We start from the raw sequence: 20,249 nt of genomic DNA, 5'->3' as shown, positions 1-20,249 counted from the left end.
TGAACGTTTAGATATACTCTAGATGAACTGTGGTAATAACCTCTGTCAGCTTCAGACAGGAGGTGAGAGACAGAACTAACGTCAGTCAGCGTGGTCCGGTTTCCTGATCTGAATGCGTCATTAACTATCCAACCCGTTTCCCTGCGGGAGTCTTGACTTCCTGCGAAAGTATTCGTTTCTGCAGTGGTCGTAATGTTCCCGATTAATGCCCTATCAGACTCATTATGATGCATACAGAGACTCATAGGAAGGGGCAGTTAAACTGACCTATTCTCTTTATACACTTTGAGGTCGGTTTCACACTTGAAGTTTACTTCGGAACGGGGTGCGGTTCGCATGAAAAATTGCTAATGTGAAAGCTGTCAAATGAGCCCGAGTGCGCACCTGGCTACTGAACCTGAGGCTACCTGAAGGAGGTGGTCTGAGTTCAGTTGCTCTCGAACTGTGGCGGGGTTCGCATGAATATGAAAGCAACACGGACCCGGCCGCGTACTTGATGAGGAATTAAAGTGACCTGCGCATGCCTTTAAGCCGATTACGGTGTATATTTCCTTCATTTCCTGCTGATAATGTTGATGATTTAACTTGGATTCGAACAAGAGTGCGGCTGCATCGCATTTCAGCGTTGAGAGTGGAAGCAGAGCGGCAGGTCGATGGTAATCCACTTTTTTTCTAAATAGTCTGTTCGCAAGCAGCAGAAATCCATCTGCATGCAACGCACATACAGTAAACCCAAATGTGATTTACTCTGCTGCACATAATGACAGCAAATTAATAAAAACATAATATATTGTTTCTTTATGTCTTTTATATGGGTCCCTTTAGATTCAGTCAATTTAATGGATATTTCAGGTATTTAACTGATATAATAGGTACAGGGTAGGCAAAATATTTAAAAAAATGTGATTTTAAGGAACTTTGAAGGTTTTCTGCCTGTGCAACTGTAACATAGTTGAATAACCTCTTTGTTTTAGTAAATAGTGTCATGTTTGAGGTTTCTTGCTTAAACTTGAAAATTCTTCTTGCTTAGTTTGTCATGAAGGTCTGGGGGTTTTGAGTTTTGAGTTCACACCGAATTATATTGTAGCCTTTATGACAACATAGTTTATTCATTTTACAGGCTTCAGTACTCACTGTATAACGGATAGCTAATTGTTTTATTAGAAAGTACTGCAGTAAAATCTAAAGTTAATCACATCTCATATAAATACACCATTGACTTCGCCTGGAATGATGGGAATGTCATGGATAAGTGATGTAAAATTTCTTCAGGAATTAAAATTCCTTTGAGATTTTCCGTGTCTTGATTTAGGTAATGTTTTACAAAATCTGGAATTGATTTCTGAGATACTTACTGCAGTAAAGGTGAATCTGATGAAAAGCTTCAATCTACTCTTTAATTAAAATATGGCAGGCCGAAGCATCCAGAAAATGTGTTCTTGTGAGCAATTTACACTCTTGTCATCACGATTTTGAACTCATATCAAGCTCAGTGGTTATTAAAGAAGTCTTCAATCTGATTGGCTAAGATACAGTTTTCTCAGCCACTTATCAAGAGCTGTGTAGTGGCGCTTCAAAAGCTTTGCTATTAAAAGATTTGACCGCATGGATGGGTTCTCTGTCTTTCTTTACCCTAACATCTGCCTAGCTCCTTTCAACCCCAAAGACTGAGAAATACAGACATCAAAACACTCTCATTATCAATCGCTTCTCCCTCACGGACTGTAGTTAGAAATAAACACTTGGATAGTCCAGTCAAAGCCGGTCCGAACTGTCATATTCCTCATTATAGCGAAGAATGAAAGTAAATAACGCCGGCGTGTAAACACAAAGACTGGAGTGTTTTTTGCGTATATTTTGCTGATTAGCACAGGCCTCCTTTTTTTGCATATTGAAATGGTCGCGGAAATTGGACGGAGAGGAAGATTGATACGAACGCCAAGGCAGCAATTTTCTCTCATTTGAAGCTCTTCTGAACAAAATGTTGTCGAAGCGCTTTGTTTGTCTGCGGTCTAATTTGTTTTCCTGCTTCCCAGGTGTCCGAAAGATGCGATTACGTGTATGTCAACGGTAAGGAGACGCGTGGAAGAGTGAGGATGATGTTGAACTTCACCTACAGTTACCTGAGCGCTCAGCTTGAGATCAGCGTCTGGATGCCCCGGCTGCCTCTACAGATCGAGATGTCCGATCCGGAGCTCAGTCAGATCAGGGGTTGGAGGGTTCCTGCAGATTCCGGCAGCCAGAGGTTAGAGATGTTTTTGTTTTAAATGGGTTGTATAATCAAGACTCGTATTCTCCTTGATCTTTTAAGATAAAAGTAACTTTTGAAACTTTGAGAACTCTCATAAGTGTAAAAAAAGACTTGACTCTGACGATAACAAGATGATTAAAGATGCTTTTAAAAGCGTGAACTCAACTGCCAAATGTCAGCACATTTGCAATGGCTCTTATTTAGTTAATTCCAATATGACATGAACATATAGAACGTATTACATATAGCTGTTTTTAAAGCACAGATGCAGATACGTATAAGTCTGTTACAGAGAAGTTTACCCTTGTCATAAATGAACTTAATTAAATATTGCAAAAAAAATATGATCTCTTTAAATTGAGTAGAAAATAGCTAAAAAATGAAGTTGCTGACATGTTTTATAATCTTTGGCTGAGAAGAAAAGATCCTAAACAGCCAAAATACATCATGCAAATAAAAAAAAACATTTATTTTTACATAACCGGGATCAGCATGTTATTGTTGCCCATCACGGCTGAACATGTCTTTAAAGGGATAGTTCACTCAAAAACGAAAATATGTTCATCATTTATGCACCTCATGACCTGTTGGACATTCTTTACTTCTGCAAAACAGAAAAAATATATTTTGAAGATCGTCTCTATCCAAACTACACTGTCCCCCATTGACTTCCGTTATTAAAACAAAACCACTGAGACATTTCTCAAAATATCTCTATGCGTGTTACACACAAACAGACTTACATAAAGGTTTTAAACCTCATATAGGTAAATAAATGATGATAGAATTTGTTCTTGGTGAACTATCCCTTTAAAGAGTCTGATCCACAATATCACACCTCACCGGTGTCAGTCTCCCTCATCTTTATCAGCCCTTCCCTCAGTCATTTTCCATGCTCTGTCGTGCCCCTGTAACAGCAGCCGTGTGGCGGATCTTCCTCCGGAGCGCTCAATGGTAGTGAGGGGAGGATGCGGACGCTGACTTTTTAATTACCACACGGTCGTTTTTTTCAGGTGCACCTGCCTCTGATGTGCCACAGGTTAATGCTGCAGTACGCTGAGGATACCAAGAAGATAATTTTTAATTACTCTCCAACTTGAATCAATCCTGCCGGGTTGACTTGTGCATGATGTGTGCACAGGAATGATGGAAGACAGATGGATTGAGCGGTAGAAAAATTGTCAAACTTCGGCTGAGGTGGATGGAAGTTGTTTCTGATTGTCACCTGAAATGTGTGGTTGTCAAGGTTAAATTCTGTTATACACATAGTGAGTGAGTGCTGTTGAAAAATTGAAATTCGGAAGCTTAACTGGTAGATCAATGTTTTTTATTAAAGCATCTGACAAATGCATGACTGTCAAAAAAGCTTCAAAAAAAGATCATACTCACGGTGACAGATCAGCGAAATGATATATCGTACTATATAATAGTAGGTATGTGTGTTTTATGGTACAGTATGGTGATGGATGAGTGTACTTCCTGGGCCGTTTTTGAGTTGTTTCCAGACCCTCCCTGCCACCATGAGACACTGTAACATACACGCCCTTGAGGTCTGTGGTCGTGTTATCTGTCTCAGCTATTGTTTTGATTACCTTTGTGAGAGCTGAAACCCTGTGCTTCTGTAGTAAGACTCAACTCATTACACTCGAGACCTTCAGTGACCTGACATTCCTCAACCGACCACCGCCTGGCCTGTTTATACACCTGTGTTCTGTAAATGTCACGCTGTTTCTGGCGACGGTCCGCCGTGGTTGCGTAGAAGTGCAGAGGAGCGTGGCCTCCCCACCCGTCACACTCACCGTGTTAACCTGCGACTGCTGTTGTTTTTTTATTTTATTTCTGATGGCTACGGCTAATAAAATAATGGCACTGTCAGTGCGGCCCGCTATCCATCTGACACTGGGCTGTTTGTGTGGGGAGAGAAAATGCATCAAAGAAATGTGAATCAGGACAGTGAGTCTGAGTTCAGTTTTACAGGATGTCCAATTGACTCACTTTTTACAAGAGATTGAATGCCATGCCTTCTTTATAGATATGAGGAGAATAAAACACAATACAATAGAATATAAACAGAATACAGTATTTTTCACTTCAGTTTAACTTTAAATGGGATAGTTCATGCCAAAATGGAAATTTTGTCATCATTTACTCACCCTTGTGTAATTTCAAACCTGTATGACTTTCTTTCTTCTGCTGAACACAAAAGAAGATATTTTGAAGATATTCTGAAGAAACTGTTGGTCCCCATTGACTTGCATTGGTCTTGGGTCCATACAACAGAAGTGAATGGGGACCAATGGTTTTGGTTTACCAGCATTCTTCAAGAACTTCTTTTGTGTTTTGCAGAAGAAAGTCATTCAGGTTTAACATGACAAGAGGGTGGTGAGTCAATGATGACAGGGTTTTCAATTTCCGGTAAACTCTTTTAAGGCAATTTAGTCTTTGAGTCAATTAAACATGTTTTCCGTAACTACAGATTTGGGATTGGAGAGGACAATATGGACGAAAAAGCCTTGAAGGATCGGGGTTGTGGTCCACAGTATCAAAGCACCACCGTCCGTGTCCTTACTCATTTTGAGGCTGAACCAGAAGAATGGCAGGGCCAACCGGACTTCCTGCTGGGTAGTGATTGGCAGGTGGACGTGACGGAGCTGGTCAGAGATTCAATGAAGTTGGTGGATGACCGTGTGGCCAGGCTCTCGGAAGAACATGTCCTAATCGGCCTGAATGCCGGCACCACCAAAGTCCAGGTGAGAGACAGGAATATAAAAATGTATATAAATTTTGTTCCAAAATGTAAAAAAGTGGTCCCTCATGCAGCATGAAAACAAAGACGATTGTACAATTACCTAAAACGAGGGTAAAAAACAGCTGCTCAAGATTACAACTGATAGTTACAGCTGACTAAGCTACAGCTCCCCTATGTGTATAAGCCTTGTTTTTATTGAAAAATCCAGGCTGTCATTTGTCTGTGTTTGTGCGGATGAGAGGCGAGTCAGTCCGAGCTGTCATGTGACACGTGTATGCTGTCAGGCCAATGAGACAGAACAACATCCATCACAGTTCTCCTGTAATGCATTTGCAGATGCACATCAGACTGTTCTCGTGACAAACAGTAATCTCCTTTAAAGAACATTTCATTGATATTCTCCTTTATCTGTGACAACCACACAACATAGACGAAACACGCATGTATACATCCAGCCGGATAGACGCATATTTATACACCTACGCAACAATAATGCGTTGAGCCTCAGGCACAGGTGAAAAGAGCTTCGATTTTATCCATTTGCTGAAAATTAAAATCAGATAAGAACGCCAATAATGGCTGGGATGGAACGCGTAGAGAGCATGAAAACCAGTGCTGCTTCATCCACTCCCTGATATCAAACACCATTGAAGCTATTAGATGGATCTATCCTTGAACCACTTACCCACGGCCAAATTACTCATCATTATGCCTTCCTCATACACTTCAAAAGAGGCCTGTCTTAGTTTTTAAGTCATTAAAAGTAATCTATATTAGAATAGGGAACATTAACGGTGGTCTCAAAATACCAAGAATTAGTTTCTGTCCAAAAGTAGACCATTTGGATGAATAGATTTGTCAACAGCGTAATCTGCAACTTTTGCCTTTTTATCGCCATCTCTATTCTAAACGTACAATTGCAAGTTACTTTACGTACTTATTTTGATGTGACTTGAAGTCAAACTTCCGTTTCCTATGAATATATACCGGACTGCTTAGCTTCATTAAGTAAGCATTATTATAACTCAGAATTGTGAATTTGGGTAAGTTAAGGAGACCGTTTTGAACGCTGATCTTAATCTACTTTTCAATAAGTCATTTTTGTTTTACAATTTATCACTATAAAAGTAACATATTGCAGCTTTGAAGAATAGCAAGCAATTTTTATGCTAAAGCTCTATTTATAATACTGGAGCACTGGGACGGAATCTTACGCAATATTAGGTACGCCGGAGGCAATGCCCCTGCTAATTTTTATTTTATGTCTTATTAATAAATCTATCACTTCAAAAGGCAAATTATGAGTTTGGAATAAAAGACGAATCTAAAATCTGAATAAGAATATATTTTTGTCCTGGCATGGCTAGATTTTAGATTGACAAACTATTGCCTGTAGACTTTTAGACAGTGTGCAAATGATGGTTAGTTGGAAGTATGAGCCATGCACACTGGTGACAGTGGAAGTCCTACTTGCAGATAGGAAGTAAATGGCTTCTGACACTTCATTATAACACAATGAATGCAGAAATATGGAAGCGGCTGCTTTGCTGTTAATTAATCCCGATAGGAAGTCTTCACATTACATTCAGTATCGAAAGCCATTTCCATACCTGTGCATCAAGTATTGGCATTTGGAGGAGGGCGGAAAGGTATCACTTAGACGTCTGAAACTGCAGCACTCATTTTTATCCTGTCGCTTAGTTTATAAAAAAAATGTTTGCTTTTTTGTGATTTGTTCAATGTAAAAGAAGCATGTCTTGAATATTTTTTATGCAGGTGATGTCCCCTTTGTCAGACTTAGTTCTGGGTGAGAGGATGATCCGAGTTGTGGATGATAAAGTCAGTATTACAGAGTTGGGGGTGCAGCTGGTCTCCGGTCTTTCGCTGAACCTCCAGCTCAGCCCTGGAAGCAACAGAGCCATCGTCGCCACGGCTACCACACAGGAGACCATGCACAACCCAAACCAGGTCCAATCTTATTAAATATAAACTAAATTAGTTACTTAACACCTGACTTATTTGTAATTTTGATTTTTCTTCAAAGTTTACACTTAAGTGTATATGCAAAGTGGTGTACATTATTGTTCAACAGTATGTGCGTTCCTTGGGAATCAAACCAATAAACTTTGGGATGCTAATGCAATTCACTAACAATTTAGCTACCAAAACATTTTCACAATTGTTTCAAAGTAGCAGAAAATCGTACTGTGTAAATATTGATGAACCTATTGACACCCACAGTTTAATGCTGCTCAGAGGTGACATGCATTTACACAACAACTATAATTGGTGTAAATAATTTAACATTTTTTAAATGTAAATTTTATGAAAATAATTCATATGAAATTAACTAGATTATGAAAAAAACACTCATGTCAAAAATAAAGTTTAGGTCTGCTTTGATGCAATCCTGACAGTGGGCGCCCAACAAACCTCAAAAAGTCCTAATTGTATGACCACTTGAATTGCAAATTCTATGCTGGTCCTCGGATCACATACCATGTGTGTTTCCCAGAAAGGAGCTCTTGGTTAGTGGAGTTTTGTCCACAAGCAGGTGCAATCACCATAATCAGAGTCGTCAAAGTCAGTTAACTTGAAAAGCATTTTGATGAGGAGCTTCGGTTCTCTAGTGAATCATGCTGCTCAGGACTGCCCACTTCTTCTGAGTCATGTCACATTTACAACCCTTTCTGATTAGTCTGATTTCCCTAATCCTTTACATCGGCAGGGGTTTCCTCTCTTCCCCATGTTAATAGACATTAAACGAGCAGATTGGATGGATCTCCTGCTGATCAGTGCGTCTGTGCTTCTTGAAATGAGTCGTCTGTGACTTAAAAGCATTTGAACTCTCCATCATTGGTTATTTGCAAATCGTAGAAACGCATTTCAATGAATATTAGCATTGGTAAGAGCATCTGCGGCAGACGTTCGGGAGACTCATATTGTGTTTCTCTTTCCGCCTTCAGGAGTCTCTTGTCAGCGCTTGGCTTCAGTTCAGCGACGGCTCCATGACCCCCCTTGACCTGTACAACCCTGCTCAGTTTGTCCTAACGGCGACCTCGCTGGACGACCAGGTGGTGTCAGTGAGAAAAGACGCCAGCTGGAGGCCGATAGTGGTGGCTAAGGGTGAAGGGCAAGGCATGCTGGTGCGGTTGGAGATGTACGGACCTGAATCCTGCTTGAAAACCAAACGGCACACGGCTTTGGCTGCAGGCAACGCGATCGTCCACGTGAAGTTCGGCCGTGAAAACAGTGCCAGGAGATACAGGCCTAACGCCCCATATTATGGAGTATCTATTTCCGATATGGATGCTGGAATAATGAGCAGAGGAGCTACCACTACTAAGACCGGTATTCCGGGAAAAGCCGCTGGTGATACTCCTGTTGATTTCTCAGAGTTCCCGGCACAGGCAGACCTTCCCCCAGGACATAACATGGAGGATGACCTGCTACAGACCCGCCGTGGCCTCACCGACCTTGAGATAGGCATGTATGCCCTCCTAGGGGTCTTCTGCCTGGCCATCCTTGTATTTCTAATCAATTGTGTGTCATATGCGCTTAAGTACCGCAACAAGCAGCTCCCATTGGAGGGCCAGGAGACCATGGCTCATGCACATGACTGGGTTTGGTTAGGCCATGATGCTGAGCTGTTGGAAAGCCAAGCGGGGTTGTGTCTGGACCAAGAGGAACTAGGTGGCACAATGGATTCCGGGCTGGGACTGGAAGAGGGCAGCCAGCTTCTCAACGGACTTTCGGCTCAGAAGAGCGTGCAAGGACAGGTGCACAGGTCCGTGTCTGACTCTGGGTGTGCTGGAAGGGATCACAAGGGCGAGCCGATGAACTCCCCCACCACCAAAAGGAAACGGGTGAAGTTTACCACGTTTAGCCACAGCAAACCCAGCAACGGCTGTCCGTCCATAAGCCCGCTCCTCATTGGTCAGAACGACATCAAATGGGTTTGCCCAGATATTGAGCTCGGGGACTCCAAAGAGCTCCGAAATTACATGGAAAGGTTAAACGAAAACGCAACTAAAAACATGGCATAGTGGGGTTGTAGTTATTTATTTATTACGTCTTTTTTTGGACAAGCGTAGCTCACCCATATGCCTTCCGGGTAAGGTGGTATGGTGGGTGTTGGCCTGACTCTACTGCACTCAGACAGACCCACATCTCACCATGAAAAGACAAGCCGTTCATCTGGTCTTGTTTCCATGGCAACTGTCATGAGGGTTTATCATCAGGATAGCAGTAAAACAGGGATGGCTATGAAACCATGAGAACATTGGAATATGAGATATGTTTCAATCGAGATGTCTATATTTTCGGTTTGCAGAAGAGAATATTCCATTTCTATAAAATAATACTTGCTTTTTGTTTTCGTTTGAAGCCTAGGTTAACACAGTTGGCTTGATGTGGTACTTTATTGTGAGTGGATGACAAAGAACAACGAAGAGTTAATACAGCCTTTAAACATATCAGTAGTGGGCTGGAAACTGTAGAGTTTCAACGAATTGAACATCGACTGGCTCGGATGATGTGAGAACACATTTTGTAAGGTTTTACATATTTTTATACATCTCCCTTCCTGTCCATCTGTCTATCGTATTTCTCCAAAGACTAACTCCCATATGTAAATGCATGTGAAGATTCAAGGACACAAATGTCTATTTTGAAACTTTTTCCACCAACAGTGTGAATGATGGTGTATATAGAGCCGAAGACTTCTGGGAAACAGGCAGACAAACGACCCTCCACAAGCCGTTGAGCAAATTGTATTGTTGTAGGTAGTGTTATCAATATTGTATAATATGTTGTTTACAGTATTAGAATGATAGATGGTATGCACTCCAATTGCTTTTGTATGTGCGCTTTAGCTGTGCATTGCCTCTTTGTCAAACTTCTTCGTTTTGCTTTTGTTCGTCTTTTTGGTTTGGTTTTCATCCAGGCGAAGAATACATTCAGAGCAGATGTAGCGCACACTATTACAGGTCAAATCTGATTGACTTAATTGACTGTCCCCATGACGTAATGCTTAGGTTATTTAGATTGGATTCGTTCGGCATGTTATCCTCAGGTAATGTGATGAAACCACCAGTCAGTCGTACATTACTTGGTCAAGACAACCAGAGAACATTTTCTATATGAATAAATCGATTGGTCCAAGACATCATTCATTCTGTATTAGTCACTGTTATTCTGTAGTCAGAGATGTTCTGTTCTCATTCCAAAATAAGGGGCAACTTATTCTTCAAATGTGTTGGGTGACAAAATCACATTGTCATCCAGTGTCTTCTTTAAAACTGTATTGATTAGACAAATTGTATCATTCTTTGCTGTTCCCTGTTTGTCCTGTATTTTGTTTAATGTAAAACCCAGAATAATTGTACATACTTGACAGCTCAGCCAATGTAAGCAAACTTCGTATATTGATTTTCTTGTTGTTGTTTATTCAATTTTGTTATTCATCTGTTGATTGAGAATTGATAACTCAATGTTGGTGATCAAACCCCATTGTGATTGGATCTTTAGTTCAATTTTCCCTCATGCGCTGTGATATTTTTTTTTTGTCACCGTTACATTTCTTTTAGATGTTTATTTTCATCTTTGTTATCTTGTCCACTTTATTCGTTAAAGCACTGCCTATTTCATTTTTGTCTACATTAAGATATTTTGATTTATCCATAACGATTGGATTTTCAATTTGCATATTAAACAAACCGTCACATCCTGCCTTTCCACTTTTCACCAGTTGATGGCGCTCATTTCTAACCCCTGTTGCCTCAAAGAGGACATGTAGATTTTGATGGTCATTTCCCTTGACAGGCTCCTGACCCGAGACTCCGAATAAAGGTCACATGCGTTACTGCTGTGCTCTATTACTGTGTGCAAATACATATGTTGCGACTTAACCCTGGCTACAGGGCCAATGTTGTGCTTGAAAAGTGTGTGCTTGTGCGTTCAAAGCCGACTGTAATTTTACAACATTTAACTGCAGTTAAGCGCCGTCTGTATTGAGAAGTGTTGTGGCGGTGGCATCAGTGTAATTCAAAGGTTATTAGAGACACAATAGCTCTGGGCGAGAGATATAGCCCTGCACATTAAAGACTCATTAGCACTAAGCTATGGAGGCAGGATCTCAGTGTTTGATGGTGCTGCTCCCACCACCCTGAGATGGGTCACATTTATTAATGATCACTGTGGCAATTTACACCATGTTGATGTGACAAGCTAAACGATTTTAACACACATCGGACAACGACGTACCTAATAACACACAGAGAGGTTCCCACTAATCCATCTTTGCACATGCATTTTAAAAACCCTTAGTTTATTGATATTCCCTATTACGCACGCAGTTCATTTATTTTGTAACGTGACAAAAAAAGAACCTTGATTTTATTCCGGTACCCGTTTCATGACGCAAACAAGTCTAAACAAAGGCAGGGCATTCAGGCCCATCTTTATCGAAGGAGACGACCGAAACAATGCGTCTTCATTACCGTAAATGATACGTGCGCTTCTCGATGCGCAGTTAATATCGCTCCCAGCGGGATCCTCCTTTCTGAGATCCAAATTGAGGCGCGTCGCACTTATCCCTCAGAGGGATTCGTCTGGAATTGGGTCTGTTTTCTTCTTCTTTTATCTCAGCTGATATTTTGGTATTTGGGTCTCTGTTTTGTAAGTCTCGGAGGGCCCGCGCAAGAACGCTCTAAATTAAATCGTGACATTAAGCCCTGTCTGCCAGGGATCAATATTAATATGGCTAATGTCGTTTATCTCTGTGAAACATTTATGTCTTTTCTTAAGCTATCCAGATCTTATGAAACAAAGGGTGAGGAAATAACAAGATCCCTCCAACCCCTACTAGCACAGTTTTCATGAAGAACATCTTTCTATAATCGTATTGTCTTCTGCTAGTTAAACCAGCGTTGACATTGCCGTAAATGTCAGCAGAGTCGTGCAGATATAAAAGCTCCCTGAAAAGATGAAGACAATCAGAACTGCAGACATGTAAACAAAAAGACTGACTTGAATGTCAAATACATGGTAGGCTACGCTAATGGCGTTTTTTCATTTTCATCCATTTTTCATCCATATCTGGTAAACTGGTGTCTAATGGGTCGGTATGGTCAATGTAGTAGGCTACATGATTTACAGAAAGAGCTCGGACATTAAATATAAATTATGACAGTGCTCACAAACAATCCACGACATGAACGTTTATCTAGAATTTGCACATCTGGGCTATCCATATTTTCTGGATGCTTTCCCCTGTATAACATGTTCAGCAAGATCCTGGCTCTCTTTCATCTGCTGTTCAAAGTAGCTTCTCACACTCCTCTAGCAGAAAAAGTGTGACAGACTGCAATACTGAAACTGATAGCAGCACAACATATATGAGACAAGAAAACTAACACGCTGTTGAAACTCCATTTGAGAATTAAAGCAGAACCAATGCTACACTTCAGTCAGCCATAGAAAAGCAAGACGTGTCAAAATTAGATTTTTGGGTTGCTTTTCAGGTTAGTAGTTCAATGGGTTGATGTTTGTTGGGTTTAATCATACACTTCCTTCCTAGCACTTAGATAGACGGTTTTATTTACACTACCATTTTAAAAATCAAGGTTGGGTTGACTGAAAGGTTTTTCATGACCATGAAAACCTTTTGATCTGAATATCTTAAAATCATATCTGAATGTATGAGCTATGTGGAGAAAAAGCTTTCCTGGAGCTCAGTGGTAAGAGCAAGGATGTGGGATCGATCCCAGGGGATTGTCAATACCTATGTATAAAAGTATAGGATAGTGAAATGTAAGTCGCTTTGGATAGAAGCGTCTGCCAAATGCACAAATGTAGATGTAAAATATAATTGGATCAACATTTTTCGTTTACAAAATATATTTTGTTATTTTAAATGCATGGCTTGGACCAAATTATGGTAAAGCGCAGCCCATAAGAGAACATCTCAGAATAGATAACAAGACTACACATGAAAACGCATGTGGGAACTAAAATGGAGGTAACTCAATTCTTTGGAATACATACTCATGATTGGTCTCTTTTGGAAAATGTATCTGATTATTGCATAAAAATCAAGCATACCCAAAAAAATTAAACGTATGTTGTTAGGTTTATTGTAAAAATAAAAAATAAAAAAAGTTTATGTTTTTCTTTGATTATAAAATACATTCAAAAAATACGGGTCGCAAAAGGATAACAAAAATCTAAGGACACTCTAAGCACACAAAAAATAATCAATTACTCTCCCTACAAAAATTATTTTTATAAACACTATTTTGTATACTAATACTAATACTAATACTTGAACTATACTAAATTTGTATTCTAGAGTCTTAGACCTTTCCAATGATATATAGTTTGTCATGATTCGATTAGAAATTACATGCACAATATTGACGCAAACTTAGGTGTCCCGTATACGGAACGTGTGACAGTTAACAGGCAACATGTTAAAAGAAGTTGATATTTTGTGTTTATTTTGATGAGAAAAGCTATTGTTTTATCATATAAACCAAACTTTTTATGTTTTTCTAGACAACGTCCTACGAAAATAAAGGCTATGTTGGTTTGATGTTTATGGTCATTTGTGACATAGACACACAAAACATAATAAACATGAAAAATATAAATTAAATACTAACAAGCAAATGAGATAAAATAAATGTTTACAGTGTGTGTCATAACGATAAGAAAAGCCACACATAAAAATAAACGGCAAATGAGTTTTACATAACTGTTGAGTAAATAATTACTGAATGTTCATGTTTGGTTGAACTATTCCTTCAACAAAGATGTGACAGTTTCTGTTATTCTCTATTCAATGCTTAGACATTGTATAGATTGAAATTTCAGTGTGGGAGGATTGTTTAGTTTCGCTGAGCATCTGCAATTAAATTACCAGACCAAAAAATAAGTCTTTCAGTACACAGTGTCTGAGGAGCAATTATTTAAAGATGACATAAACTGTTAGCACACATACACTCTGAGGCCTACGGCACAAAACAGTGGCTTAGCATTTAATGGACCATACTAACAAATCAGATTATCTATGTCACTGTAACTCTACTCCATAACCGTACCTTAGGGCAGGCCAATAAATCACATCACCATCTTCCGGCGACACAGAGGAGCTCACTTTGTGAAGCTGTAAAAACTGTATTAACTGAAAAACATGCTTTTATTTCACGTCGTCTGCCTCTGTGCTCCACAGCGCTGGGGTCTAAATGGAACCGGCTGTTGGGAAATAGAGTTTGTAGCTGAGGTTTGAAAGGTTGCCACCAGGAACACGAGGGAAAAGGTTTGCCATTCCGTTCTTCTGCCAAAGTCAACCTGTCCTGCTGTTTGCATCCGCGCAACTATAGGCGCTTCTTAAAAAAAGAACATTTATCTTTTTCCATGTCAGTGCGCCACAAAGTGCTGACGCTTGTCATCTTGGGAGCAGATACTAAAGTATATAGCGGGGGTCATTGCCTTTGTGTTTTTTTCCCTGCAGTTTAGATGTGTAGATGACAAGTACACAGCCGTAGCCGGACACGAGGCTTAGATGCACGTGCATCAAAGTGTGTATAAATATATACTCAATTTGTATACTCAATTTATAAAAAATTAACTCTGCCAGTCCATACCTTTGGGAATTACATGTCCGTTATTTTCACAGTGTGTGTGATTCATTAGTCAAAGTCGAGAGGTGAAGAAATATTTTATAGACACTCAATCAAAAGTGTGCAAATTTCTGCTCGCCATGCTTTGCTTAAAATATGCTGCGTAACGCTGTTTTATGAATACAGATAATGAGGCAGACCGTGACTTAGATATACGCTGCCAGTTTTAAGTTAATCAGTTTTCAGCAACCACAGTCAAAGGAATTTTATTCCTCTACAAGCTTTCAGTCTAACTCAAAATCATTCAGAAATGCTTTTTTTTGCTGTAAAGCCTAGCAAGTATAAACCTTCAGCTCCTGGGTGTAAAGAGAATAATAATTCTGCATCAATTCTCTGAATACCATCGCTTTCTCTTGAGGCCAAAGCTAGGTCACAGCTTGCATGCAAACAAGCAGCAGCTCTCAAAAAAACTCATTTATACTATATCTGTATTTTATGTCACAAATAGGTTGTTAGATTAACATGAGATAAATGTTTTCATCTGATAGATTGGGCTATTGGAAACAAATCTCCACAACCTAATATCTTACACCCCTTAGGCTTACAGAAAAATCTTGGCCAGGGGTTTTGAAAGTATTAGTGCTGATCAACTCATGAGCTTATTAGAAGAGTTTTACATGACCTGAACAAAGGGTCCGTCTCATTTAACTCCCTAATGATCTAACAGTGTTCTACTTCCTAGTCAGTGTCCCGACTGCTGCACTTGGGAGTTGACAGACCCCCACACACACTAATCTAGGTATGGCAATGAATTATGCATTTCTGCTCCAGACAGTAAAATCTAACACCCCTCTTGGGCTTTTTACTTGAATACTGCTTTTAACAAGTCAGACTAAAATCATTTAGGCACCTCACCACTTTTGCCAGTAATTTTGCAATCAATGATGCAATGCAAATTCTCTTTGGACCTTTTTTGATAATGAATGTCATCTTATTAAAGACTTGCAATAATGTACCATGTGTTTTATATAATATAATGTATTATGTCTATAATGCCTATGTGGATGTATATATGTATGTAAATATATGTGACCCTGGATCACAAAACCAGTCTTAAAGAGCACAGGAACATTTTTAGTTCAAGTCAAAAATACATTGTATGGCTCAAAATTATCAATTTTTCTTTTATGCCCAAAATCATAAGGTTGATAAGTAAAGATCATGTTCCATGAATATATTTTGTAAATTCCCTATGCTAAATATATCAAAACTTTACTTTTGTGGGTGGATGGCCAGTAACAGTGCCTTTTATTAACAACTTCAACAGCAATTTTCTCAATATTTTGATCCCTCAGATTCCAAAGTTTTAAACGGTTATATCTCCGCCAGATATGATCATATCCTTACAACCTATACATCAATGGAAAGCTTAAATATTCAGCTTTCAAATTATGTAAAAATCTCAATTTCTAAAAATTTACCCATAAGACTGGTTTTGTTGTCCAGGGTCACATATAGCCTACACATGTGAATAGTGTCTGTCTGTATGTGTATGTATTGATTTTCTTTACTTTCTCTTTTTTTGAGTACATCTAAGGTTGAATCAATTTATTTTATGTGTGTTCAATATGTGTTTATTTTCTTGTACAGCTGCGTTGACGCTATAAAAATTCGACTTGACAAAAAACCTGACTTGACAATCACTCTGAAAAGTTTAACTGTGATTTACTCTTTTGTTTATTTAATGAAATAGACTGCTTAAATTGAGTAAATGTAAATAAAAATAAGAATATCTAAGTAACTGAAAAATTTATATTAGAATTCACCAAGAGTATTAAGTTTAAATTAAACATTTAAAAACATCTGGTTTAAAAAAGATATGAAGGGTGACATTAAAGATGGTAAATTTTAGTTATTATACATTTTCTTTATTTAACATAATTCCCAAAGGAATGTCTGTGTTGTGTAATAGTCAAATAGTTTTTGTAGAGTGCAGAAAGAAATATTACAAAAAAATAAGTGACCTTATAGTAAAATATTACAAAATAAATAAATATTATGTTAAAATAAATATTAAATTAAACTGTAGAGTATTATGCCCTAACTCTAGGGGGTGGTGTCCTGGACATGGATTATGTTAAAATGGGACTTTTGTTAAATAAGCACATTTAAGTAGTTTTAAAAATATGTCTTGCAAAAAATTACTTGACTACATTTTGAAACAAAACAATGAGACTTACAGTATGTATTATAAGAACTACTGGTGCTTTTGACATGTCTGCAGTTTACATACACAAACTTTTCTGCCAATACTATGTTAACTCCTGCAACAAACTCTCTGACATTCATCAAAGACAATTCTCCACATCGCTCTGTTGCAAAAACATACACACACACAAGAGTACCAAGTGTGAAGCAAAAGGACACCCATAAAGGCAGCACATGAAAAGTCCAAGTTTTATAAGTAAGTTTTATCTTTTTAAATTTCATGGAGGATTTGTGTGTCAATCCTTATATCCTGGGATTTTCTGCAACTCTCCTTATGTATGATATATGTATAAACAGTATATATACACACAGACACTGTGCAGGGCAAAAATGTGTATAACACAAGGAATCGAAACGCGGTTTGGAGTTTGTATAAATGTGTGTGTGTGTGTGGAATAAAAGATTTTCATGGCCGTTCTGATGAGTTGTTGATGTCGGGAGTGATCAGCCTTGTAGGGTAGAGAAGGAGACTAGGGTATCCGAGGAGAGCAAGGCACAGATGTTTGAGATGGTGAGCATGCGCAGATGTTCGCGTGATTAAATCGCACGGGAGCGAGTCATCATCATCATCAACAGCGTACAGGACCATGCAGGATTTGCACGGGGTGGGGTCACCAGCAGTGCACAGACAGAGGTAAACAGCATGCAATTACCAATCGACTCAGACAAGGTAAAAAATGGCAGATGGTCCCTAAACTGAGACCAAGCGCTGCTGCGTGAGTGGATTTTTAACTAAAGCAGGATGAATAAAGTGAGTTATTATTCAGATTTTGTACTTCAATGGGACTATTTTGCATCCTTTTAGATTACTTCGATGGTCTTTGACTGTCTCTTTACTCTGGAAACCGACACAATTTGATATGCAGTTTGCAGAGCCAAAAAGGTCTCAATGTGAATATAATAGAAAAAATGATAGGAAACGATGAACACAAACAAAGTGATTGTTTAAAGTGATTATCATCACATAAGTCAAGAGGCGTGCAGCTAAATTCCTTTCCGAGAATTTAGAGCTGGCGATTTTTCTTGTCACTTCACATTAACAAATAAACTGTTCGACCCCTCTCTTTAAGAGAATGGGAAAGAAACAGACACTCGTGATCAATATAATGGAGAAAGAGTCTCTCATTTGTTTCTTAGGCAGTTTCAGGACATCGGACAGCTCCCTCATTCACGGCCCAGTCACGTCTCCTTCTTTGTCCCAAACAAATGCAGCACTGAATTTTGCGAGATGATGCATGAAAATTGATATTTTTTAGGATATTTGTGTGTGCTGAGAGAAAGGCAGTTGATGACCAGACTATATCAGATGGAGGGTCGAGGCGGGGGGGCGACCCTGTACCAGTCCACATCCTACCGCGCCGTTCAAAACAAAGAGCACATTTGGTCTTTTAAAACAGTTTGATGTCTGCACTGCATGTTGGCACCGTTTCCATACAAAAAATATTCATGTATGTGGAGCTGGTATCTCACTGGGCATTGCTACACGGTGAGTGTACAGAAGGTCAGGTCTCTACTCTTAGTGGCGTCACAATACTGGCTCGCATTTGAAAACACCCATTTGCCAACAGAGCTCAGAGCACGAGTTCAGTCTGTGCCAGAAATATTATTGAGATGCAAATACTGATATCACAAGCAGAAAGATTTAAGCACTATCCTTAAATCAAGTTGTTCTTGGAGGTTACGTTTGTTTTTCGGATTATTGTGAAACTTTCTCTTTAGCCTTTTGAGCTCAAACATTATTAAGGCGGGAGAAAACAAATTTAGTAAATGTCACACATTTTCAGTGACATTTTCCGTAATATCCTTGCAGAAATAAACAAAGGCATTAGGCAGCGGATATAATGGGATACAGGTATTCAAGCTGTGCTTGAGATCTCAACACTGGCTTTGAGAGATGCTTACTGGGCCAGTTGCAGTGGGCGCTCCCTTGGTTTTGGATTAGGGGGTTTTCTGCCCTGCACAACTCATTAGGTCAGAGCTAATCCGGCTTTTTGCAGTAGGAGATCCTTGGAGCCTGAATGACCTCTTAGAAAGCTGGATGCTGCTGTTCCAGGCACTGCACACATAGAACAGGGAAAAATGATTTGGCCATACTTAGAATCTCAATTAGTTGTTGACCGATATGGGTTTTTCCAATAGCTGATGCAGATGGCAATATTTAGGGAGCAAGTGGCCAAGTATATACACTGCAGCCCAATTGTCTGAAACTACTGATAAAGCTTCTTTTTGACATTTTAAACAGTTTACCCCAAAATAAACATTATGTCATCATTTACTCACCCACAAGTTGTTCCAATCATATTAACAGTTTTAAATATTTTAAAGAATATGGGAAACCAAAGAGTTTTGGGCACCATTGACTACAATAATAGTTCTTATGGTAGTCAATTGTGTCCACACTAGCTTCAGTAAATGATGACAGAACTTGAATTTTTGGGTGAACTATCCTTTTAACATTTGGTATTTTTCATAATTTTATTAACGAAGCAATGATGAGATTTTAGTGGCATCTAGTGGTGAGGCTGTAAATTGCAACCAACGTCTCACTCCAACCCTCCCTTTCGAAGAATTAAGGTTGCTGCACAGAACTAAGATGTCGTCGCATTTTTGCTTCTTTGCCGAAGGAGATAACATTTTTATGCAATGCTCTGTAGAGCAGTTTGTCCATTAAGGGCTAGAAACAACATGGTGTATTCCATGTAAGGGGACCTGTGGTGTATTAGATAGTAATAGCTCATTCTAAGGTAATAAAAACATAACGCTTCATTATTATTTATTGACCTCTGAAGACATAGTTATGTATATTACATTGCATTTATGTCAATAGAACCTCCAAGAAACTATATGCACTGGACCTTTAGTAAGATAAAAATTTGTGTGTAAAATCTTAAAAAAATAAAACAAACAGTTAAGTTGTTTATCTTCCCTCTTATTTGGCATAGACCGATTCCTATTATCTGTTACTCCAGCATTATTTTGTGCCAAAAACTGCTTGCATGCTTCAATATAAGCAAGGATTTCTTTGCTCCTTAGACAATACGCGTATACAAAAAATTCACAGCAATGTTTTCGTCTTGAAATCCGCTAGCCAGTTCAATTTGCTGTTATGCGAAAAACACTCCTCAGACACAACTCAATTCTCTTGTGCGCTCGCCGGGGTTCTCATAAGTATTTACCTCTGAAATGCAGCTAATTTGTAAACATACCTTTGAGGTTTGACAACCTGCATGTACACACATGAGTGCGGTTGTTTGTTTTCTTGCTTTTGGGCTTCCTGTCACCCAGTCTCATGTTTGACAGTGGAAAAAATAACCTAATTACCATGCACCCAGATCATTTAAGCCGATCCCCAGCGGGA

General features: G+C 39.1%; 1 protein-coding gene across 1 annotated transcript in view; it reads left to right on the top strand.

The window, feature by feature from the left end:
• The window catches only part of si:dkey-112m2.1 (transmembrane protein 132C), a 103,839-nt gene extending 93,020 nt beyond the window's left edge, over positions 1-10,819 (top strand). Inside the window, exons 6-9 of the mRNA XM_056731208.1 lie at positions 2,037-2,245; positions 4,728-5,001; positions 6,777-6,968; positions 7,967-10,819. Coding sequence (XP_056587186.1) covers positions 2,037-2,245; positions 4,728-5,001; positions 6,777-6,968; positions 7,967-9,046 — 1,755 coding nt within the window. The 3' untranslated portion in view covers positions 9,047-10,819. The remainder of the gene's footprint in view (positions 1-2,036; positions 2,246-4,727; positions 5,002-6,776; positions 6,969-7,966) is intronic.
• The last annotated feature ends 9,430 nt before the right edge of the window (positions 10,820-20,249 follow it).

The sequence above is a fragment of the Triplophysa dalaica genome, chromosome 19 (assembly GCF_015846415.1).
Source record: "Triplophysa dalaica isolate WHDGS20190420 chromosome 19, ASM1584641v1, whole genome shotgun sequence".
NCBI lineage: Eukaryota > Metazoa > Chordata > Actinopteri > Cypriniformes > Nemacheilidae > Triplophysa > Triplophysa dalaica.
This window is presented reverse-complemented; position numbering and strand designations above follow the sequence as displayed.